This window comes from Sebastes umbrosus, chromosome 2, assembly GCF_015220745.1.
Source record: "Sebastes umbrosus isolate fSebUmb1 chromosome 2, fSebUmb1.pri, whole genome shotgun sequence".
Lineage (NCBI taxonomy): Eukaryota > Metazoa > Chordata > Actinopteri > Perciformes > Sebastidae > Sebastes > Sebastes umbrosus.
The window spans coordinates 16,055,251-16,081,297 of record NC_051270.1 but is presented as its reverse complement, the minus strand read 5'-3'; the positions used below and the strand labels follow the sequence as shown (position 1 = coordinate 16,081,297).

The window sequence follows — 26,047 nt, the reverse complement described above, 5'->3', positions numbered from 1 at the left end:
GCGAGTTGTAGCATTTATTCACCGACAAATAAACTGTACACTCTACGTAATGCTACGTTCACAGCTATAACGCCCCCAACACTCACTGCCGCCACACGCACACGGTCTGTCGGACGCTTGCTATCGTTACGCCGGGCAGACACACAGCTGACAACCTCGCAGCCAAACTAAAGAACTGAAAGGGATATAAATGATGCGGTGGAGTCTGTTGTGCTCATACCACCGCACCGCTGCATGCGACACACTAATGTTATTGGTTAATAGTTAATAATCAGTTAACGAAGGTCGGTTATCGGTTTAAAAAAAAATTCTTCTTTCCTAGTGTCTTGCTCAAGAACACTGTGGACAAGAGGAGCTGGCGATCGTACTGCCAACCCTATGGTTAACCCAGGCTACCTGCTGGGGCAGAGCTGCCCCACACATGGGGAGCTTTTATGAATGCTATACATGTGAACAACTAAAACACTGTCTAAAGGTGTATACAGATGGAAAACACCTTGAAGAAATTGGTATGACGTACTTTAAGACAAAGCTGGAGCTGTATTACCAAAACTTTATATTCTGAGTCCCAAGTTTTTTGACAAATTTTAAATGAGTTTTTCTAAACTCAGACCAGACAGTGTTTGAGTTACAAAGCTTCTGTAAAACAGCTCCTATTCCAGCATACATTTGAGTCCACTGAGTCCTATTTTGTTAACTGTGGTTACATTGATCTGCAAATGATGTATGTGCCTCGTGTGCCTACTTTGGCAATGTAAAATAAAATACAATCCAAATCCAACCCTCTCTAATGTCTGATATGTGGTAGAGAAAAAACCTAAACTGTTGTTATTATGGTTGCTGTTTGAACGTGACAACCGGACTTGCTCCAGAGATTTTGAGACTGGCAACTACCCTGTTACTGTGTGTGTGTGTGTGTATGTGTGTGTGTGCTCGGACTTTAGCTGCCAGTCTGTGTTAACCTTGGCTGATGTTCCATTAACCAGAGACAGGAGTTTCCTTAACCTGACAATGCACTGACAACAGGAAAACACAAACACACACACACACACACACACACACACACACAAACACACACACACACACACACACACACACACACCTATGATCACACTTCTGTTACATGCATAGACACAAAGTGTTTGTCAGGCGAATGAAACAACACTAACTACTCGCACCTCATAGAAATGAATCCCGATGGATGGATGGATGGATGGATGGATGGATAGAGGAGCTGGAAAGGTGAGAATGACAATAGTGGCAAGATGCCTGATTCTTCCTGCCTGTCTAACAAAAAGAGAGACAGAGAGCTAGAAGGAGATGTAGAGAGAGAGAGAGAGAGACAGTGACAGAGGGAGAGAGAGAGAGAGAAAGCAAGGTGGAAAGAGAGATGGAAATAGAGATGGAAAGAGAGATGTCTGGTTAACAAGGTGCTGAGCACGACAAGCCCTGGGGAGTCCACGCTCCCTTACCCTCTAAGATTAGATATCTCTCTCTCTGTCGATCCCACTCTCTCTCTTGTTGCGACACAAGGGGAACATGCCACTATCACAGGGGGACGCCCCGGGAACCATCGCTGCACCCCCACCCCCCCCACCATCCCCCCGCTCTCTCCTGTCTGATATAAAATCACTCTTCTTCTCTCATCCCTCTTCATTCTCTTTTCACCCTCCCTTTATTTTATTGAATTTTAACATTTCGAGCATTTGTGCTGCTGTTGTAGTGTCAAAGGGACGTTAAATATTATGGGTGGGAAAAAAACAACGATTCACCTATGTATCGTGATTTTTTTTTCAATTTTGAAATAGATTTTTTAATGCCAAAATCGATATATTTGCTTCATTTGAGTAAATGCGGAGGTAGAAGGAAGTTACCGCTTTTATTGTTGTAGTCTGAGTTATGTTACATCATATCAGTTCCGTAGCCGTCAACCAAAACAAACCGCAGCGAGCTGAAATGAAAAAGTAGAAAACGGCGGAGGGTCGGCGTGGATACGACCTGCACCCTCACATTTTAAATCCAAAGTGGTAAACACTACACATACAATAAAGTATGGAAACACTTTGGGTTTCACACAAAAACAGAGCTAGACATCACGCTAAAGCTGCATGCTAACTCTGTCATGGACAGGAAACGTTATCGTATTGCAGTAACGTGCGGCCAAGCCAGCCGTCACTCTTATCTTCATGGTGAAATCGGCTGATGCTAAAACTGTAGAGCACCCATACACTGACATTTATGTTAAATGCATTCAAACGGCCCCGAAGGAGCTGACCATAGATGATCAGTATAAAGAGAAAGGACCTGACGGTAAGAGCTAGCGACGAACTCGGCGAAGTTAGCAGAAGTATACACATGTGACTATAGCTGGTTTTTAAAATAAGGTGTTAAGAAAGGGGACGGTGTATACAAAATACATACTGTATATGGAAATAAGATTGATTGGATTATATTACATGTCCCTCATAAATTAAAAAGAAAATACCACTAATTTGTGAGGGAAATGTTTTTATTCTTTGAATTTTGGGTTGCTGGAAAAAAAATAATAAATAATGCCTGACAATGAACGATATATTTGACTTCAGGACATCTCTGACTACATACATGCTGAAAATCAGACATTTTTACTGTATTCATTTAGATATTTACTAAAGTAAAAGTCCCGAGAAGTGTACGATTTAACTTTTTCCTATGGTGTTAAAAAAGGTACATGTAACAAAAATTGCAATAAATCGTAATATTGAATCGCAATTCTTGTAGAATCACAATACTTCAAAATCGCAATACATATTGAATCGGCACCCAAGTATCATGATAGTATAGAATCGGGAGATAGGTGAATCCTCCCAGCCCTATGGAATATCATGTAAAACACATGTCTGAGGTGTCATATGCTGTGTAGATTGTAAGGCCATTTGAGGCAAATTTGTTGATTTGATTTTGGACAACATAAATTAAATTAATTTGACCTGACTTGACTAGGCCTATCAACAACTGAAGTGGCTCCAACTGACTCGCCATCAGCTCTGGTGCTCACGTGGTGCTTAATAAACATCGCAAATGAAAAATATGTTTTTGAGGCAGACGAGGCCTTTTTTTGAAAATTAACTGGTTAATCTGGTTGGTTTTCCAAGAGTGAAATTTGGATCAGGCTCAAAATTTTAAACGCACACATCTGACTTACAGTGTTGTAATACATGTATAAGCGCTCTCCTCTACCTCTACCGTTCTCTACCCTTCTGTTCTTGTCTTCCCTCTTTCTTATATCCCCTCACTCCCCCTTCCTACAAACCCGTCTCTCTCTCTCTCTCTCTCTCTCTCTCTCTCTCTCTCTCTCTCTCTCTCTCTCTCTCTCTCTCTCTCTCTCTCTCTCTCTCTTAGTTGTTTGACACCTCTCTCCCACCTGAGCATCTCTATGTGTCAGGACAAATTGGCCGAGACTCACATCTCCCTCACTCTCCCTCTCTCCCTCTGTCTGCTCACAACTCAACCGGAGAGAGAGAAAGGGAGAACAGGAGACAGAGAGAAAGAGAGAAAGAGAGAAAGAGAAAGAGATTGATAATGTGTGGAGAGTGGGGGAAGGAGGAGCAATATGCATCAGATGAACAGCGAGGATGGTGAGGTTAAGAAAAAGCATGTTATGATGAAACATAAAAAGGAAGAGAGGGAAACAGTGACCAAAAGATGGAGAATAACACGTAATTTTTCTTTCACGTTTCAAGAACTGGTCCCATATTGCATGTTATTTTATGTTTTTAAGTTGAAGTCTGAGAAAAGCCCCTGGCAGTATTTTAAAATATCAACTTAAGGCTGTATAAAACTATAAAGGATACCTTATCAACCTACTGTATACTACATTTATACTACCTCATCAAATCAGAGAATTGTGACTTACAATTATCGATTACCTACTATCAAAATAGTTGGCGATTAATTTAATAGTTGACAAGTAATGCATTAATTGCTGCAGCTCTTAACTGAACTGGTTGTTCTTGTGCCCATTGGTGTATTGAGTCCATGCTTTGTCATTGTATACACTGTATGTTCATGACATATAACAAAACAAGCTTAAAATTTGCAAAAATTCAAATAATTGTACCTGTTTTGCTGTTTGTATAGAGCTTTTCTAATGCTACATTATGACATCACATCACTTCATAATTAGAAAATCAATAGTTGGCTGAGTAAAGTGCTGCCAAGTGCGTGTGGGTGTGTGAGTATGGGTAATCCCATTATGTGTGTATATGTTAAGAAACAAATGTAGCTGTGATTTCACAAAGCTGGGAAAAGCAAACACTTCACTTCATGATTTCAAGTCTATTATTCATCCAAACTTAAGAACTCTCTCTCTCTCTCTCAGTCTCTCTCTCTCACACACACAAACACACACACTCAAACAGACACATGCTCTCATCGTCACTCTTGTGAAATGAATTTTGGCTGTGCACATGTTGTCAAACAAACACTTTCACACACACAAAACCACTGTTACAAACACATACAGACATCACATAAGCAAATACGTTCTCTCTGTCGCAGACCCTTACTTTCTCTATCATACTTTAACACACACACACACGCACACACACACACACACACACACACACACACGCAGTACAGAGGCCTATAGCATTGCGACAAAGAGATCAGAGAAACGGGCAGAAAATAATAGAATCTTCATCCCAGTAATCCATATTCATTCTTCTCATCCCTCCTCGCCTCATCCCTCCCTCCCTGCACGCCACGCTTCCCCGTATCTGACATTCAAATGAGTTGTCTTTTCTCCCTTGTTAGACACACACGCACACTCGCACACACACATACACACACACGTAAATGCATAAACATTCATCTCTCTCACACACACACACACACACACACGCACACACTCATCCTCTTTCTTGGATACTTTCTGCCCCGTTGCACCCGTGATGGCAAATTGAGCGCCTCCCGTCTCTCTCTTTCTCTCACTCACCCCCTCTCTGTTGACTACTCTCATCTTTCCTCCATCTTCTTCTCTCCTCCGCCCCTCCACCCCCCCCCACTAACCCCTCCAGACCCTCCTCCCTTTCTCTCCATCCTCCTCTTCTTCTTCCTCTTCTTCTTCTTCTCTCTCTCTCTGATTTGACTACAGTGCCAGGTAGGGTTGGATCACAAACCAATGAAGGGAGGTAAAAAGCCTTTATGTGGTGAACGGGTGCGTGTCTGACACACACTTAAGACATCTCACTCACTCACTGCAATACATTATCAGAGGAACGCCAACTACAGAGAAAGAGTTTCTCTGTGGGGAAATCCTACAGGGGATTTTAATATGAAAAAGATGGGAATATTTCTTCCATTTTTTTCTGCATGCAGGTGTTGAGTTCATATATTCTTACATCTATCTATTTTTTCTTTCTATCTATCTTTCTATCTATCTATCTATCTATCTATCTATCTATCTATCTATCTATCTTCCTTTGCTCTCCGTCAGTCTGTCGTGGTCCTATTAGTGGAAGATGGAGGTGTGATCATGGTTACTGTGTGCTAACAGGGAGCGTGCTGCCATGGATGACAAATATTACACACACACACACACACACACAGACAGCCATGCAGGGAGAAAACACTTGGTAGATTTCATCACTGCTCGTAATTATGATCCTGTCAAGTCCACAACGTGGCAATCCATAACGACACACGCACACGTGCGCGCACACATACACACACACGCACACACACAGACTCATGAGCAGACACACATAAACATTGGACATATCTATTCATATGTTCTCATATACACTCTCGTACACACTCACATACTGACAACATACATATTTTAAAAATGCTAAATAAATATAACAATTCACACATTCACGCACAAACTGCTGGCATAAGATACACAAACATTGATGCCAAAAACACACACACAGATGAGCTGTTCTGTTATCATTTAGAGGATGAAACGGGCAGGTTGTAAAATATGAGAAACTGTAGGATGAAAACACTTCAACCAAAACAGGTAAATCTAAAAAGTCTCGTGTTTATACGAGTGTTTTCTGAGGTGACTGTGGGCATGTGCCTGAGCATGTTAACCTGTTAAATGTGACAGTTTTTGCGTAATCTCGCCAATTGAAATGATATCTGGACACAGAGACACGATGTGTGTGTTTGTATTTTTAAGTGTGTTCATGTGTGAGTGCATGAGTGTGTGCCAATGTGTGTGCATGATGACATCTCTGTCTCCAGTGTTGACACCTCATGTGTCAGGGGAACCTATTAGAGACCCTCGCAGCCTAACCCCACACCTGACCCCCACCCTGATGTATGAGTGTGTGTGTGTGCGCGTGTGTGTATTTTTCTTGAGGCCATCTAACCCCAAATGTTGTTGATTTTCTTTTACTTTTCATTATTAAAGGTTCACATCACCTATCACTGATATTTATTTCAGTAGGTTTAATACAGGAATGAAAACATTTCCTAAAACCAACATCATTTATAGTTTCTATCCAGCATATACATGTGTGTGTGTTAAGTTGTGTGTTACTGTGTGTGTATGTGTGCCCCAGAACTCCCAAACAAACCAGAGGGTCAGGCCTCTGGTTACCCCTGGATATCTGACCCCAAGACCCCATTGCCCCATATAAATCTATTGGGCCATGCTGTGTGTGTTTTAGTGTGTATGAGGTTTGTGTAAGTACATGTCCTAATGTGTGTGTGTGTGTGTGTGTGTGTGAGTGAGAGAGAGAAAGAGAGCGAGAGAGACTGAGCAATACTCTCTTCTGTCCATTGTTCCTTTCTTTTCTGTTTTCAACTCATGTTTTAAAATGTTTTATTTCCCCTGACTGAGTTTTTAAATCTACCTTTAATGATCTGTCATCCTAAAAAGATATTCTATATTTTTTGATACAGGCACTGCCAATGTAACAGTCTGATATAAATAATGAGCCTTCATAAATATATAGAGAGCCTAAGTCTCGCCCCTTCCGGTGGACCCCATGGGACCTTATTTCGGAAAAAATATGAACGGTAGTCAACGGCAAGAAACAATTCTTTTTTTGATCCCGTTTGAATTGCTCCATGATTCACACGTATGATGTTTGTCAATTTAAAACATTTAACATTCAGTTTGTTGAAGTAAAAGACTGTGAAAAAAAGGAATTAGAAAGACTACACACCCAAAAGTTGCGTGAGTGACGTGTCTCTCTCTGAAGCTACGATGCCTTTGTGTGTGTTTTCCTACTGGGATGAACTCACACCAGCAACGGGTCTCCTTCTCCTCACTTTCTCTTCCCGGCTGATTAAAAGACCAGGAGTCGCTGGATAAATCACATCAGGTAAGATAACGTTTCATTTGTGCGTGGTCATACCTAAGTTAGCTAGTGCTAGCTAACGTTATCTGTCTAGTGTTGGTGACGTATGTTGTGCAGGAGAAGAGATGTAGTTCACTGAGCAGTTTCACTCAAAAATAAATGATACTACGACAAACCCACGTCGAACTGTGACTTTCTTGACTTGCAAAATTATGTTTTAAATTGAGAAACATCATATGTGTGATTCGTGGAGCAATTCAAACGGGATCAAAAAATGATTTGTCTCTCTCCGTTGACTACCGTTCATATTTTTTCCGAAATAAGGTCCCATGGTGTCTACCGGAAGGGGCCTGACTTAAGCTCTCTATAAACCTCAAATTACTAAATAAAAATAAAAGACCTCCCCAAGTTGATAATCCTCACCTCCTTCCTGTTTAGTCCCCTTTGCTTCCTTTCCTTGCCTTCCCTTCTGACCTCATCTACCCTTCTATTTACTGTTGTACAGCCTGCGTGTTTTTCAGAGATTTACAAAAACACTTTCCTTTATTGCCCTCAAATTAAAGGTATTGAGGTCATCATAAATAAGAACAACAAAACTAAATGACAAATGACATTTTACATTTTATCGGTATGAATCCTCATTACAATAATAAATGAAAACATGTTCTTGTGTGTGTGTTTTTTTTCTTCTGCATATATATATTTTTTCTCACGTTCCCTCGACTGCATGCTTTTGCTGTGAAGGTCACTGAAAAATAAATTCCAGTAAGGGTAAAGGCTTGTTGCTTGTATCTTTATGCAGCTGGCAGAGGAGACTAAACAGCACTTTTACCACGTGTAGATAGTGTGTAGGGCTTAATGTGTTGAATGTTAGTGGATATCAGGCGGCAGGTCTTGTGCTTCACTCTGCTCTACACAGTCAACACTGCGTTTAACCCCTAAATGACATTGATCACACACACACACACACACACACACACACGCACACACACACACACACACACACACACACCAAGAGGAAACCTTAACTTCTTTAATGTGGAGGAAATCACGGAGAGAACTGAAATGTGTACATAACCTGTAAAAGATATGATCATAAAAGCTCTTTTATCAACTTATCTACTAAAATATAATAATATAATATAATATATATTAGAATCTCTGTCATGCAAGGTCACTGTTACCCCACATGACCTTATAAGAAACATATATAATTTGTGATAGTTAAGTCTCTCCCAAACCACGGCACAAAAATAAACTGGTCTCTTTCCAATGAATACTCTCTTCTTCATTACTGTGATTTTTTCCTTTTAAAAATAAATGTATTCAATTGTTTTAATAAGTGTTGTGAATCACAAAAAATGGCTCTAAACCCTGTATTCAGATTCAACTAAGTAGGGCTGCAACTACATTAACAATATTTTCATTGTTGATTAATCTGTTTATTTTTTTTCTTGTTAAATTGATTGAGTTAGTTGGTCTATAAAATATCAGAAAATGGTGAAACATGGTGATCAGTGTTTCCTAAAGCCGAAGATGATGTCTCATTTTGTCCACAACTCAAAGATATTCAGTTTACTGTCATAGAGGGGTAAAGAAACCAGAAAATATTCACATTTAAGAAGCTGGAATTATGGATGGGTTTATTCGATTTTTTTCTAATAGTCATCACATTATAGAAAATTGACTAGTTTGTGAGACTATCATCCTGTCTTGAAAAATATACATTTTCCCTTGTTTTGTAGTAACAGTACTACTGGTAAAATTTGTGTGGCACGTTCAGTTCGGCTCCTTTCTGTCAGCACAGGTGTGTGTGTGTGTGTGTGTGTGTGTGTGTGTATGTGCGCCCTGCAAGCGGCACATGCTCCTCGTAGTTTCAGCAGGTAGATTAGCTGTTCCAGCAGCGGAACATATCGTCATTCAAACCCAACAGAAACAAAATAAAACTCACCAAAACCATCTTGGTTTGTCTTTCCACCGGCCTCTTCTACTGTTCCAACAATATGATTGAAATAAACTCTTAGTCCACAGCGTTAGATGGGAAATGTGCCAACCCTACATGCCGTTTTCCCCCACAGTGTATCTATCTTGGAATGCACATCCCTAGCTGGAATCAGAGGACTCAAACCGATTAATCGATTATCAAAATAGTTGGCGATTAATTTAACAGTTTAACAACTAATCGATCAATTGTTGCAGCTCTACAGTTAAGTGACATATCAGAGCCAACAGGGCACAGGTTCAAGCACAGAGCAACCATCGCGGAACCTGCCAGGAATCACTGCCTTCCCCAAAGACACTTTACCAGGCTGTCCAACCTGAGACTTGACCTTGGTCGTCAAACATTTGAAAGGGTCACCTCTACACATTTGACTGTGAGGTAAAATGACACAGGCAGAATTATACTGTAGTACAGCGGTCTTGTCTGGCACTCTGCTTACTTTATCCCTACATTTTTTTTTCATCGTGGAAACTGAGAATTGTTGGAAGGGTTTTCTTCCGTTAGTAGATCAGCACCTGATGGATACGTTAAGGTAAACATTAGTGGTTCATTAAGCAGCTTGAACATACAATGTCAAGATTCAAATATTCTGTCTTTCCCAACATGTCCTGCTCATGACTTCCCTAACTTGCGTGCTCACTATTTCGCTACTTTCTTTCCTCTACCCCCGTCCTCTCTCAGCCCTCTCCCACAGTCCTTCGTCCTCTTTCCATGTCCCGCTCGCTTCATATTTGTTTGTGTACTCTCTCTTTCCCTAGCTAACCCTGATCTCCTCTCCTCCTCCATCACTTCCAAACTAATTCACTCCCACCCTCTCTCCTGTCCCCTCTGTCTCTCCCCTGTTCCCCATTCCCTCTCTTCCTCTCACACACACACCTCTCTCTCTCCCTCTCTTGTCTCTCCAAACTCGCTCAAGCACAACTAAGCCGGGGGTTTGAGTCCCAATGAGAGCGGTTAGGGCAATCAGTGCTTTTCACACCCTCTGATGTTCTTAAAAGGTGGAGGGATCAGACGCCCCTGCTGTACTGCTGCACTTCACTGACACGCCACACACACATATACACACACACATACATAAAAACTCACAGAAACCAACTCACATGCTCACATACACAAATGATTGCACATATGCACATACTGCCAACATGGTCAGACACGCTCACAAATCCACACTCACTTGAACACCCACATCCATACACACACATACACTCTCATACACACACAGATATATTCACTGGGACATCCCGTTGCGCTAAAATGAGCTGGTTACTGGAGTCAAAGCTACCATACTGACAGAAGACTGGAGACACACTGTGTTGGCGTCGCAGCAGCCCAGAAGCACAACCCCTTTTGCAACAGGATTTTGTCAACTGATGGGGAATCTATTACAGAGTTTACTAATTACCATTAATCTTCACGTTAGAGAACAAACAAAATTACGCAAAACCTGCGCTCTATTTGTGTCATCCTAAGGTGCTTAGAAAACACGTTACAGGCTGTATGCCTTTGCAGCACTTTGCAGCAAATCAAAAAGAAGAGGATGGGCTGTCAAAGAAGGCTGAATCAAGACGATAAAATGACAAGATGTGATTCCTTTTGTTTGTATATGAAGTTATTGGTAGATGTAGATCCTATAGTGATTTAACTTTGTATAAAAAGTTGTCAAATTTAACGCCACTAATTTCTTCAACGTATTAACGTAACTTGTGTTTTTCAGGTCATAGCGGGCTCAAAGCTAGAGTATCATATGATACTAGTATATTACTAGAAATTAGACAACCTAAGGAATCCATTGGATATGTGAATGAAAATGGGTTCTATGGGTACCCACGAGTCTCCCCTTTACAGACATGCCCACTTTATGATAATCACATGCAGTTTTGGGGCAAGTCATAGTCAAGTCAGCACACTGACACACTGACAGCTGTTGTTGACTGTTGGGCTGCAGTTTGCTCTGTTATACTTTGAGCATATTTTTTATGCTAAATGCAGTACCTGTGAGGGTTTCTAGACAATATTTGTCATTGTTTTGTGTTGTTAATTAATTTCCAATAATAAATATATACATACATTTACATAAAGCAGCATGTTTGCCCACTCCCATGTTGATAAGAGTATTAAATACTTGACAAATCTCCCTTTAAGGTACATTTTGATCAGATAAAAATCAATGCAATTAATTTGCGATTAAATATTATTAACTATGGATAATCATGAGATTAATAATGATTAAATATTTTAATTGATTGACAGCCCTAATAAAAATGTTTAGAGATAAACTGTACTGTAGCCAAAACTTTTATTTCCTGTCATCTCTATTCCTGAGCATGTCCATTTCCACATGGGACTTTAAATGGTTGGTTTTCTCACTGATAACAATTATTTTATTGTGAAATGTGAAAATGTTAACTTTTTGTTTTTTATAAAGAAAAGAGTGAATGGACCAAGCTGCAAATTTTAAAAAGTTTACAGTGAATCGTAAGAATTAAAGGGATTGAAGAATTTAAGTGGCATGTCACTTTATAGTATGGTTGGCTTTACAAAGAAAAACACACAACGTCAGTGTTAAACTTGATATAAAGCTACCCAAAACTTGCTAAAATACTTTGCCAAGAAATAAAAACTTTGATGCTTTAAAATAGATTAAATGCACTTAACATACAGCTTACAAAGGAAGCGTGCATGTGTGTGTGTTTCACCAGCAAGGTTTCAAGTTAAAATGCTTAGAAATAGTCCTTGCTGGTGTATCATTCAGGTCTGTGGGATCAGGTGTGCATGATGGTGTGATATAGAATGCAGTTAGGAAACTGAATGTACAGCTCCACGCTCACCGTAATGCGGCAAAGAGCAGTGACGCTATCAATTTACACCGTAACGGACAACACAGTCACTTTGCACCAAAGTGAAAGACACCAACACACACACTCGCACACACACAGAGAGCACAGGCACAAAGTTCAGGGGGATTAATTCACTGCATCATGTCATCAATCCTACCTTACCCCCTACTGTCAGAAAGGAAGGGAAATTTTGTAAAAAAGGAAAGCTGAAGCACAGTGCCCTTAATACTGAGCTAATATCTCCATCTCCTCTCCACCCCTTCTATCTTCCGCTCTCCCTCTTTTTTCTCCTTTTATTTTTACTCAATTTTCCCCTCTTTTTCCTTTCCTCTACTTTCCTATCCTCTCTTCATCAATCTATTCTCTCCTGCAGCCTCGGCCAGCCCGCCTTGATGAGCGGAGGCTCTTAGTCACATTGAGGTCAGTCTGCACACACACACACACACACATACACACACACCTACATACACAGGGAAGGGGTCATCCTGGCAGGGTTACGCTGCACAAAGTCAGCTTCCCATAATGTGGCTGCTGTCGCCTGCATCACACCCTCATGATCCAATTAGGAGCCTCGATTCCTCCAATCAGCTGCTGTGGCAACCAACGGGTAGACGGGCAGGCAGAGGCAGGCGGGCAGCGCCAATCTCCTAAGTGCTTTTAAGGGATTAGAAGGTGGGTGGGAAGTGGGGAGGGAGGGGAACACCCCTCTCTCTCTCTCTCTCTCTCTCTCTCTCTCTCTCTCTCTCTCTCTCTCTCTCCATCCTTGGGGCTCTCGTTTTGTTGCTGAGACCAGAGCACTACAATACCTCATAATTGGCCTCACAAATTATTGCTGCACTTCCAAATACAAGTGGAAGAAGTATGGAAGGGATGATGAAGGGAAAGTGGGAAATTGGTCACACAGAAGCTGGAACAAGTTAGGGAATAAAGAGAAAGGAAAGAGGGAGCAGAGGGAGAAATAAAGTACTTTAAGGCCCCGACACACCAAGCCGACGTTCGGCCATCAGCCAGTTTGGGGCCGTCGGTGAGCATCTGTCGGCCTAATTTTTGCGATGTGTCCCGCACCGTCAGCTCTAGTGTGCCCGTGTCGGAGGTTTTTCGGACGATTCAGCATGTTGAATAGGCGGCGAAGCTCGTCGCTGAGAGAAATCGCTCTGATTGGCTGTTCAGCTTAAGCGAATCAGTGCACAAGAAGAGAAACAGAAGTGAGGAAAGCAAGCCGAGTAAAGTCAAGAGGGCAAACACAGAAGGCTCTTCTTATTTTTCATCTTCATCACATCTGATCGTTCCAATACATGGATATTTTCACAACGACATGGCCATCTGGAGTGAAGCTAAGTGGTGAGTGAGAGTGGTGTGAAAATGGTCGGCAAACGCTGCTTTATTTCATGTACGTATCATAACAACAGCTTGTATAACCGCCGTCTTCGGTCTTCCAGTTTCCCTTTTTGAATGATGAATACAGACTACCACAGCCTGATGGTGTGGTGAGTTATGTCATCTCACGCAGACGCAGAACGTACGTGCTAACTGGCCGTCGGCTGTAGTCTTTGCGGTGTGTTCAAATAAAACTTGGCGGCCAAGACAAGGGCGACGTGAGGCGACGCAACAGTCGGCCTTCATCGCCGCTAGTTCTTTAAAGTCAGTTTGGTGTGTCTTGGCCTTTGGGTGACTGAGAGTGGTGATAAAGTATCACATGGACAGATTGTAAGACAGGAACAAAGATGAAAATGAAACAAGGGGATGGAGGAAGGATGAAGTATTTAAGACTCAAGAAAGGCAGCAGTACCTTTTGGCCTTTTATGACCTCTTTAGGTCAAAGGATGGATGCAGTAGGTCAGTATGGTGAATTTAATACACATTTTAAGGTACTGCAAAGTGCTAAGAATACATTTCAGGGGTATTTAGCTTCATGCAGTGAGTACACATGGTAATGTGTGCATGTGCATACCTTCGCAGATTTACTTGTGTAATCCATTAGCTTTTGAGAGAGAGAGAAAGAGAGAGAGTGGGAACAAGGAAGAGAGAGAGAGATCTTGATAAGGTTCAGACACCTGGCTGTAGTGAGAACCCGTTATCAGAGCTGCTAAAGGGCAGAGAACACAGGAAACCACAAACACTGTAAATTACAGATACACTATCTACAGTATATCTACCTTTTGCTTATACAGTACTAGCACTCACTAATTAGACACACACACAAACGAGCACACCCACATCATATCCAGAAAAAAATACTAAAAACACACACATACTAGATCTTTAAAGATGCACATACGAGTAACACTTATTGTAACAGACAAACAAGCATGCACAAAGACATTCACACCACACCTTTAGTTCGACCTCATGCACCTATTATCGTTGCAACCAGTCAAAGTGTTAAATAGGCAGCAACTTTATCTTCAATAAACCATTTAGTGAAGGCCTATATTTAGAAGAGAAGAATAGATGTTTGTTTAAAGGCTTTTAGCAGCCATTATCCACAGATCTCACACACACACAAGAGTTGGGGGCATGTGTTTGAGGTAAAAATGTGTGTTATAATATCTTTACTCAAACATTTAATATCTAAAATTCTGATATAGAGAAAATACCACCAGGCTTTTGCTTTTAGTGAGGTGGGCTTATCTACTGTATGTCAAGCACACACACGCAAACAAACAGGTAGGAAGCGTTAGACCAATGAGGTGCTGATAATTTACATCACAGCTGATAATATACTCAGTGTTTTTATGTAATCTATGACCTCTGTTGAGATTTGTAGACGGCCAAATGCAACTACGCTGGCAGCACCTAAACCACTCACCCCTCCTGAGCCTTGAGTTACGGTGGCCTGTAGAGTTGATTCACTTAATCAAGTCACATTTCATAATACAGTTAGGTAAGCTGTCCAATTACAGCAGAGATCCAACAGAAATGTCAAGTAGATGTCATATACTGCCATGCCAAATTCAGTAGAACAAGCACTGTTTCTCCTTTGGCTTGAGTAGCGCTTTAGCCTTCATACACTCATTGTATGATTACAAATAGTGAGAGGGCTTTCTCTGTTTTAACGTAAAATAATAAATGCTAAAAAGTAAGCTTTATGTAAAGCCTTAAAGGGACAGTTCAGGTGTTTTGAAATTGGGTTGTATGAGGTATTTATCCATAGTCAATGTATTACTTAGTGTAGAGAAGCTTGGAGAAACAGACAGGAGCATCGGCACGAAAGCAAAGCAATACAGTGCTGTGGATGAGGACGGCAGATAAACGTATTTTAGCCACCTAAAAGAAAGATTCACCTAAAAATATTGATATTCGTTAAAGGGCTATATTTACAATATTTTCCGACGGGGAATTGAACTGAAAGTGAAACGCATCTATACTGTTTTTGTCATCAGAGCCTGCTGGCTTTGGAGAGAGCATAGATAAGTTTCATTTTCAGTTCAGTTCCCAGACGGAAAGGAGAAGGACAAGACAGTCTGACGGCAAGATAAAGCTGTGAAAATATTCTAAATAGGTGAGCCTTTCTTTCTGGTTATTTCTGACTTCCCTGACTATGGATAAATACCTCATTCAACATCACTTCAAAACATCCAAACTATCCCTTTAAAGCTTGGCATGTAGTAAATTATTACTGTAGTGAATGAAAAGTGTAAACAACCTGATCAACTGCCCATTAACACATTATATTAATGTTGTGCTAGACTCTGACACTTCCCTTTGGAGGGGAGAAAAACTCTACAGAAATTAAACTTTTCTTGGGTGTATTTTGAGTCAGTGGAAGTCAGTCTATAGCCGGTTTTTCTGCATGAAAACCCTGAAACCAGTGACTTACATTATCCTCACCGTAGTGAGAAATCTGAAATGCAATTAATAACTAACACATTAATAATGTATTCATTCACTGGCAGTGGTCAGCAAACAACCTGCATCATACTGTATCAGAACTAACTGCCTGATAACTTTTATTTATGTCGTTTTTAAGGTCAACATTGTTGTGTTGGTCTCTGTGAGTGTGTGTGTGTGTGTGTGTGTGTGTTTACCCACCACTGTGCAGGTTTTATCTTTCTCCTAAGCATTTTGCTTGAGGCGTCAAGACCTCAATTAAAGAGAACTGCTTGTAGCAGTCATGAGCTTGACACACACACATTTGCACTTGCGTGCACACACACGCACACACCCATACACACGCCACCTCTAAAGTATGAATATTTCACAATATCTAAGTCCTTTTACCTTGGAATGACCTGATTGTCCCACCCTGTGTGTGTGTGTGTGTGTCACTTCATTTCCATAGAGGTATGTGGAAGTGCATTCAATCTACTGCTCGAGCAAAGACATGGACACTAATACAGACACAGAGGACTTGGTCCAATGACACAGAATATTCAGAGCATTAATGCCCTTTTTGTTAGTTTTCACATCTCGGTGGCTTAGGGATGTAGCAGTTGTCCTATATTCACCACAATGTGGGATGAAATATAACTTATGAGATTAATCACACTACATTTCCTTCTGAAACACCAACTATTCCCTAAATAGTATTTGATAAAAAAAAAAAAAAATTGTGATGTAAAGGGCTTAAAATAAATCTCACTCACTGGTTGCATGAACTGGTCTCAGTTTTCCACCTGGAAAGATTGCAAACTAATAATTCAAGTTAAGTTAATAAGTTAATAAATTCAGTTTGACAGCATTTGTATTCATATATTGATTGTTTTTATTTTTCCTTTTCTCTCCTCTGTTTTTGACTACTCCAATTATGGACAGCTTGCATTTAAGAATCACATATGTAATGATATGTATGCCTTTTTTGTCCTTGACACGCGGTTTAGATAATATTTTCCTAGTTATTTGTACCACTCCTTCCCGGGTGTAAATGTGTGTGGATGTGTGTGAGTGCAGGTGTGTGAATTTTTTTAAGTTGGGTTATGGGTTTTGATTTTTGTTTGGTTTATATGTTGTCTAGAAAATTTGTTAATAAAAATAATATACGAAAGGTAAATAAATAAATAAATAAATCTCACTCATCTTCAGAGTTCCCTCTTGAAGATGGATTTACAATGAAGTCGGTCTTCAAAGGTGCATTTCATCAATTAATAATTATTATAATTATCTTACACTGCATTTTACGTTTTCACTGGGTTGAATTCCCCACAAGGTTCACCGGATTGCTTTATGGCATAAAACGAGACTTCTGAAGCCGTCAGAATTTATTGCATTTTCATTAAAATCTACAAATATATTAATTCAACTTCAACTCTATGATTAGCTTCAAAGGCGTGTCTTTGCACCCTCACATGTTTTTTTGGTTTTCCAAAAGCAGCTAAATCATAGGTGTTTCATACAGCTGTCACCTAGTTTAATAGCTACAGCGAGTTCGTTCGCACACAAAATGCACATGCAGACACGCACACACAGGTAAAATGAGAGCAATAGGGGAATTGCTTTTTCTCGCTCTTTCTCCATGGTCATTTAAGAGGCCCAGTTAAAAGTGTCTGAGAAAAAAATGCTACCCACATTCTGTGTGCATTAATCACATACGGCAGCCTCTCTCTTAGTTCTCAGCCCGGCATCAATTACCAGGCTTTTTAAACAAATTCTCCTCATAGAGGTGAGTTGAGGCGCGCGCTAAAGAGCCAGGCAGGCAGTAAAGGAAAATATAGAGAAAAAGGCACACAGTGTATTAGAGCTAGAACGGCTGTGTATAGGACAGATGATTTTCCTCATGTTTCTATAAAGAAGCATTTTGTGGCTGGTCCTCACTTCCTTTTAGGGATGTGTGTTATTTCAGGTGTGTTATTAAGAAACAGATTCAAGTTGTGGTGAGAGTTAAGGTCAGACTGGTTAGTCCTCTGTAATATTAATACTCAAATCCACTGTCCCACATGGGATGACAGGCTGGAGAGAGGAATGAGGTGAATCCGGGGGAAACAAAAGTCCCTCACAGCATGCCGCTTGCTAATTTTAAAAAGAATAATGAAGGAAAGGAGCATTGCCCGGACAGACCGGACAACTCATTTGCTTTTCTGTTTCACCCAGGTTTTCTCTTTAAATGCTTCCTCTTTTCCTCCTCATCCTCACTATACTGTCCCCTCTCAGCCCTCTTCTTCCTCTGTGTTCTCTCTCGCTCTCTTTCTCTCTCTCTCTCTCTTTACCCTGTGCTTGCCAAACACCTCTCTCTTGTGTTCACATGAAAGACAATTAGACCCAGCGACATCAAACCCTGCAATGACAGTTAGTGTCCACACACACAGAGGCACAATCCACCTCTCTTCTGCCAGACAGCTTTCTGTTCACCCCTAGAGAGGAAGGAGAGCCCACTGAGAGGAGGAGGAGAGGAGAGGGGAGGAGAGGAGAGACAAGGAGAGGAGAGGAGAGGAGAGGAGAGGAGAGGAGAGGAGAGGAGAACAGATCTTGGGCCAGTTAAACAGATTGTCATCGTGTAGTGTGTGTTCTGATTTATGCATCTCTTTTCAGAATTATTCACATGATACCTGAAAATTAGAGGAAACTCCCCATTTATATTCCCAATATGAAGAAAAGGAGAGAGATGGATAGATGTGTCTCTGTCTTTGCAAATAGACTACAAACCATACGCCTCCATATGAGTGTATATGCGTGTCTGTCTGCTTATAATCATCAGCATTTTCATTTTATGATTTCAATAACAACAATACAAATGATTGGTAATATCAACCTTTGCTGTTGCTTCAAGGGCCGTACACACTGCCTGCATGATCAGCGTGTGACGGCTGCCTCGCTGAACTACTGAGTCGCTCACGTGTGTGCCGTCCACACCGACAGCGTTGGTGCCGCTGCGCTGCTACTGCCAGCCCTTTCTTTCTACATAGAGTTTGCATTTCATAATGGCCTTTTAATTTCATTATAAATGTCATTTATATTTATTTTAGACAGAAAAAGGTTAAGAAGCGTGTTCTTATTTGCAAATAATAGTTATAAGCCTCAATTAAAAACCGGTAGTCTATACATTTATGTAGCAATGCAAGTCACTGCATTCTCCCCAACACTGTCCTGCAAATATTTCAGAATAAAAGCCTTGTGTTTACAAATGAAGGAATTCTGTCTCCAGAAAAAAATGCTAGATGGCTTTTATTTTGAAACATAAACAAGAAGTGTTGAGTTAAATATAAGCATTAACTTTTTGTCATGTCTGTGACATATTCTACAGATATACATGTAGACATTGAAACTGTAGTATAATGTTGCTGGTATGATGTCAACATACGGTCAAAAGATCATTTCACCGTCTATCTTTGCTGTGAACCGCGGTTCCTTGACGCATCCTGTGTGTCCCGGGCTGTTATAACTGTTCTACTTTTTCTGTGGATTTAAAATCTTTTAAGTTATAGAATTGTTCTGTTTGGGGGTACAAAAGGTGCTAACTTCCCTGGTTCGAGTTCGGTTGAGGACCCTTTTTGCATGTTGTGTTCAGCATCCCCTCTCTCCCCTCAAATCACATCATCTCTCCAATATGTCTCTAATAAAAGCATAAAAATGACAAAAAATACTTTTAAACAGTATCCATTAAAAAAAATTCTATATGAATGATTAATGGTGAATGGTGAATGGATGGATGAATGAATGAGCAAAGAGCTCACCTCTTACCGGAGTAATCAGTCCATTGATTAAGTCAGCTTTTCTCATAGAATTGACCATCTCTTATAGATTATCAATACTTGGGCCACTTAGACCATTTAGAGGTGACTAGGCAGCAAGAACACTGTTGCTACTAATGAGCATGGAATTGAGTCACATTTGGTGGAAAGTACATCTGTGTGTGTGTGTGTTTGTGTGTGTGTGTGTGTGTTTCAAGTGCTGCAATTGTGTATTTTGAGTAGATAAAAAGTGATCACGTATTGATTTGAGCAAATTATCGTCTTGTTCTCACATTAATGGTGAAAGAAAATGAATGTTTATTTCGTTGTAATTATAATGCTGGAGCAGATTTGATAATTAATCAAATGTGACAGTCAGAAAGACAGGGAGAAATACAGAGGTTAGCACACACACACACACACACACACACACACACACACACACACACACACACAGCTGAGTGGTGGGAAGGGAAGGGAAACCCGAGCTGGACCAGGAGTGGGATAACAGGAGTCCAGGAATAGTGGCAATCGATGGATGGATAGATGGGTAGATGGATGGATAGAGGGAGGGAGGGGATACGTGGTGAGGGGGGAAGAGTTGAAGGGAGAGATGAGTGGTCTCCTGGGTGGAGTGGTGATAGTCTTGCTGAGTGTCTGTGAGACCAAATCCTTTCCAAACTGAGGGGAGAAAGGTAGGAGGAGAGGAAGAACAGAAGAGAAAGGAGAGACAAAAAAACAGGTAGGGGAGCTGAGAGAGGAGAGGAGAGGAGAGGAGAGGAGAGGAGAGGAGAGGAGAGAACAGTGCCATGATGATGAGGAGAGAGGAATAAACTGAAAAGAAGTGTAGAGGAATGCAGAAAGAGAAAGCATGGGATGAGGAGATGAGAGGTTAGAGGCTGGAAGAGAAAAGAGTTGTATGAAGCTGCGCTTGAAGTTGACAGTGTTTGTTAAGCTCAGCTTCTTTTCCAACAATTCCCTCTAACTGAATCTAATTGGTCTAAAAAACATTATTTAGGATTGGGTTTAAATTATTGCTTACAATGACATTTGTATAAAATAATCTGTAATATTAAGCGTATCAAACTTCAGAACAAGACAAGCTGTGGCACATCACTCAGCAAAGGCCACATTTCTAATTTCTCAGGCGAGGCTTTAAACCGTCATCTAGTCACTACACTAATAATGAGATTAGATGTGATTATCGAACACATTACATGTTTGTTTTTCAGTAATAAATCATCAGTGTTTACCACATCTGCTAACAAAGAAACCCCTTTATTTATACCTAGTATCTGCAATTATGTAATAATTGAAGTGCAACAATGCCTCTCGAAACAGTGTATCAAAGTAAATATCACAGTAAAATCACATTGCTGTCCAAACGAAAACATAAAGGCCAAAACACACTGCCGCTGAACACAGTCGGCCCTATTGTTTTCTATGTACACCCCCAACACCGGTAGTAGCTAGGCACACTTCACACCACTGTCATATTCCCAGCCTCGCTCGACTTCCGATCTCCTCATTCGCATCTTGCTGTTGCTGTCTCTCGTGTGTGTCAATGAATGCATGAGGAGAAACTGCTGTTGAGGTCAAGAAACATCCCGAGCTATACGACCCACAATGGCAAAACAGATACTGCCTGGCGAGCCATAGTTCTGGAGATTTGCTCTTTAGGTGAGTTTATGTATTGGGTGTCCACACATGATTTGAAGCTAATGCAGAAGTGGAAGAGATATTTTACTTTAGTAAAAGTAGTCATAACATAGTGAAAAAATACTATAGAAGCAGATATGATTGGTAAAGGGTTAGGCAAAGAACACGTGAAGAAATGACGAAAGCGATTCTTGTAAGTAGAGATAATTTCTTTCATAAATAAAACACACGCATGCACACACACACACACACACAGACAGACACACACACACACACACACACACACACACACACGCACACACACACACACAGATCTAGAATAGCTGTAAAAACAGGTATTGATGAGAAGGCCTAGTCAATGACCATCAGAGGAAAACAGAGACCGCCATTAGCCAGCCAGTCAATCGCTAAAGCATTGTGGGTAATTCTAGCACACACATACATCCAGACACAGGGATACACACATCGACAGCAAGAGGACACCCCTCAGGGGCATCTTAACCACATCCACACACACACACACACACATTCACACAGAAATGAAGGTAGAACTGCATTTATTCCATCACTCTGTTTACTTATATCATCATGCTCTGTCACTTCCAGCTTTCTATCTCCTTATTTTTCTCTTCATGCTCTCTATATCTGATTTATTCTACCTCTTATTTTTACCTCTTTTTCATTCTCTCACACCTCTTCTCTGTCTCAGGGGTAAAGTGGCGGTTGGTTGTTCCTGGGGGGTCTTAACCAACTCTCATTAGTGCAGTGCAGTAGTTTGTGTGTGTGTGCGAGTGGTGGGATGATTGTGCATTAGCCAGCCAGCTAATCAATGGGAAAAACCACTGAGCCTGGGCCCCTGCTTCTGTTACCATCAGTGCTATTTATAGGGAAACACACTTGTCCACATGCACAAAAAAATCACAAATAGCCATATGCTACCTGTCACACACACTGTTGATACAGAGTTTGACTCAGGCCTTTAAATTCAACTCAACAACCTGATAAGGTTCAAGATATATTTCAGCAAAACTATGACAGCAGGAGAGGGAAATGTTTGAACTAAGTAGTAGCATCTAACACAATCTGACAGACCATAGGCAGTAAATAACAGCATTCTCTTCAATTCAATGACCACAAGCAAAATAAGCATTTTGACCAAAAGACAAGGAACATATATTATTGACTCAAATCCTATTCGATTGAGATCCGATCGCTCTGTCTGAAAGGGCTGAAATGATCTCCAGAAGTTGCTACTGCCTCTCCGGCAGTGTCCGGCTGCAAGCCTGTGCGTGATGCGCAGACACATCATCCTCAAAATGCCGTGGTTTAGGGGGACAGAGCCCACAAACGTGTTTTTGAGGTAAGCCTATACTCGCGCAGACAGTGGGATGTGGAGAGGAGACGCTGAGCACAGACCGGTCACAGAGCGGTCACAGAGCGGTGGCGGTGATCTCTTTGGTCACGGCAGTCCAGTGACCAGAGGAGCGTGCTGCAGGTTGAGCCTGCAGCAAAAAAAGCCCCAAAAATGGGGCTTGGGACAGCCTTAGCATTACGTATTTCCACCAACATAGCTGTTGTATGTGGATGGAAAATGCAATTGCATTTACACTTCTGTTCAATATGATCACAATGCGTCCCTGACCATCACAATCCATCCTCAATTTTTTTGGGGTGTATTTACACCTGTACTTTCATGTGGTCACTATCTAATTGCAAAATGATCAACCAAAACACATTTTAATACCAGGTTTAAAGGGGTCACTGTCTTAGGGTGATTCAATTTTTGCGTTCCTAACGTTCAAAGCTATGCTCACTTCCATGCTGCGTGGAATGCTTTCGAATGTTTACAAACCAGACACTTTGGTGGCCCAAAGGTCTAAGAAGTATACCATGTAATTGCAATTTCCCTGATTTGAATCCGACCAGGGACCTTCGTTGCATGTCAACCCCCCACCTCTCTCTCTCTCTTTCCCTTTCTCTTCTCTTTTACTGAACTGACAACTGTCCACTAAAGCCAACATGCCAAAGAATGTTCTTGAAATATTTTAGTTTTTCTCATCCTAAATTAAAATTATGTTAGGGCTCCATCTAAATCCAAATAAATACAACAAAGTAACTTTTTCTCTTTGGCTCCCTCCACTGTCTCACCCTCCCTCTGCCTCTCTCTCTCCCCCTTATCTGTCTTTCCTAGTGGGAGTGAGACAGATTAACGTCAACGCTGGTTTTACTTATCATACTGTAGCCAGTACAACCCTGCAAGGGATAGAGTGGAAGCAAACTGCATCACCATTCAACACAGGGCACAAACACAACACAGTACTATTAAAACTGCACAAAACACACATACATACTGTACATAGACACATGAAGTGGTACACTTCCCTGATGTACTGCATGTTCAGTAGGGGGCTGTTAATACTGAGGGGGACTGAGCGAAGCCTTCCCAAAATATGAAGATCGAACTTGAGGTTCCTTCTCTCAATATTCAAAACGCTCATTTGTCTATGTAATGTTCAGCATTAGCAGATGTAGGCAATGCAAGTACAAGTCATTACTATGAAAACCAGTCAGTGTTCAAGCAGTTCTGTATGGAAGTCAATGGAACAGCTTACATGCTATGTTGAAGCTCCTCAAGATGTGTGTCACATATAAAAACAGACAGATTTTTTAAGTTTTATATATTATATTAAATATCATATGTATAGATCTGTTTTTATGTTTATTTAAATTCAAGTCTTTTTATGTATGAGTATGTTTGCATGAGTTAATGTGATGTGCAGTCGTTGGGCTGGCAAACAAATCCCCCTGTGTATGGGTGTATGCGAATTTATGTGCACCTATCTTTGTGTATTACTCAGAGGTCTCCCCGCCCTCTGATACACAAACACAAACACACAAACATTCACACACACAAACAGTTAGAGCTTAATGAAGCAGAACTCAGCCTGGTGCCCATTAGCCTGATAATTAATAATTTCTCCCTGCCTCCTAACACACTTATCAACTTAGAGGAGGTTGTGTGTGCGTGCATGTGAGCGTATGCGTGTAGGGGTGTGTGTGTCTGTTTGTGCCTGCCAGTGCTTATGCTCTTTGGCAGATAAGAGATGTGGTTGGTAATGACATATATGTATGTGTTCATGTTTGCACATATGATAGTTTGTATGTCACAGCTGTTACGTGAAAACAAACCCCAATTAAAATACACTCAGCTGCCAGTTTATTAGGTACACCTCGATGTGGTTTGTAGTGCTGTTGTCCAACCCATTTATATTAATGACAGGAAGGCTGGTTAACAGAAACACCTTTCTGTATAATGCAATACAAAAACAGCACCACAAACTACATCCTCTAAAATTACGATACAGTAGGCTTGCCGTGGTAGCTGGTGTTACCGGTGTTACACGGTGTTACCGGTGTTACACAGTGTTCGGGCATACACCAATTACATTACTTGCCCACCGTCATTTTGCATTTTTTATAGAAATAAAAGCCATTTAGTTAATTTTCGCATATCAGCGCCCTTATTCATCAAATAAAAATAACTCTAATTACTAAGCGTGTTATCAATACATAGTCGGACAATGAACGCTACACTCTTAATCTGAAAGTATTTGCTCCGTACGGAGTCTCAGCACAGAGTAGCAGGTGTCAGATTTCTCACATAATGTTAATGACGCAATCTGTAAACTCTTGGTATGAAGCTTTGCGGAGGACGGAGTGGTATCAGCCGAGAGAGACTCGGTGTGTTGAGCTAATTCTTGTCTGGTTTGTGGTCTGATAAATGGTAAATTCATCAAAGCTGTTTTCATCCAAACAGGGCTGAAAAATTATGCAGTAAAACTGGAAAAAAAAAACAATAGACTATCAAAATGTACAGAATTGTTTCAGCCGATGGTTGAACACGCATTGCATCAGCACCAATGAAGGCTCTGACATACACACACATACACATTTGCACACCTGTCACTTGAAAACCCTCTAACACTCCTTAGCTTACATATAGACCATCACCCTCCTATGTCTGCTGTAGTGTCAGTATTTGAAGAGAGAGAGAGGGAGACAGACAGACAGAGGCAACGTCAAGATTGTAAATTATGTACCATGATGTTATGGACAGGGATCCATCCTGTGTCCTCTTCCTCTTCCTCTTCTTCTTCTTTCTCCGTGTCACTTATTCTTACTGCTGTGATCTAGATATTGTTGGAAACAGAGAGAGAGAAAAGAGAGAGAGAGAGATACAGACAGAGACAGAGAGGGAGAGAAGCAAAAGGGGAAAGGAGAGAAAATGAGGAACAACGGTCAAACAGCAATGCTACAGTTTGCTGAAGAAATTAACTTAGTCCTTTCTCTCATTCTGCCAACTTCATTCTTTCCTTCTCTCTTTTTTTCATTTCTTTATGTTCTCCCTTATCCCCTTCACTGCACTCACTCTACCTCCATCCCCTCCTTCACCTCCCTTCTCTCTATCTCTGTGAATAGAACATCAAAAGCCTCTGAGTTAGATGGGGAGTGACAGTGTTTGCCATTGGTATGCAGGCAGACATGTCTGCTCCAAAGTGTTAGTCTAAAGGCCTCGGCTAAGTGTTTGTCAAGACTTAAAGCCATTGTTCTCGTCTCCTCTCCTCTCAGATCTCAGACTGCTCCCTT

At 41.0% G+C, this 26,047-nt stretch overlaps 1 protein-coding gene across 1 annotated transcript in view; it reads right to left on the bottom strand.

The window, feature by feature from the left end:
- The window catches only part of esrrga (estrogen-related receptor gamma a), a 126,090-nt gene extending 100,494 nt beyond the window's left edge, over positions 1 to 25,596 (bottom strand). Inside the window, exon 1 of the mRNA XM_037758483.1 lies at positions 25,501 to 25,596. Within this exon, the coding sequence (XP_037614411.1) occupies positions 25,501 to 25,503 (3 nt within the window). The 5' untranslated portion in view covers positions 25,504 to 25,596. The remainder of the gene's footprint in view (positions 1 to 25,500) is intronic.
- Between the last annotated feature and the right edge of the window lie 451 nt (positions 25,597 to 26,047).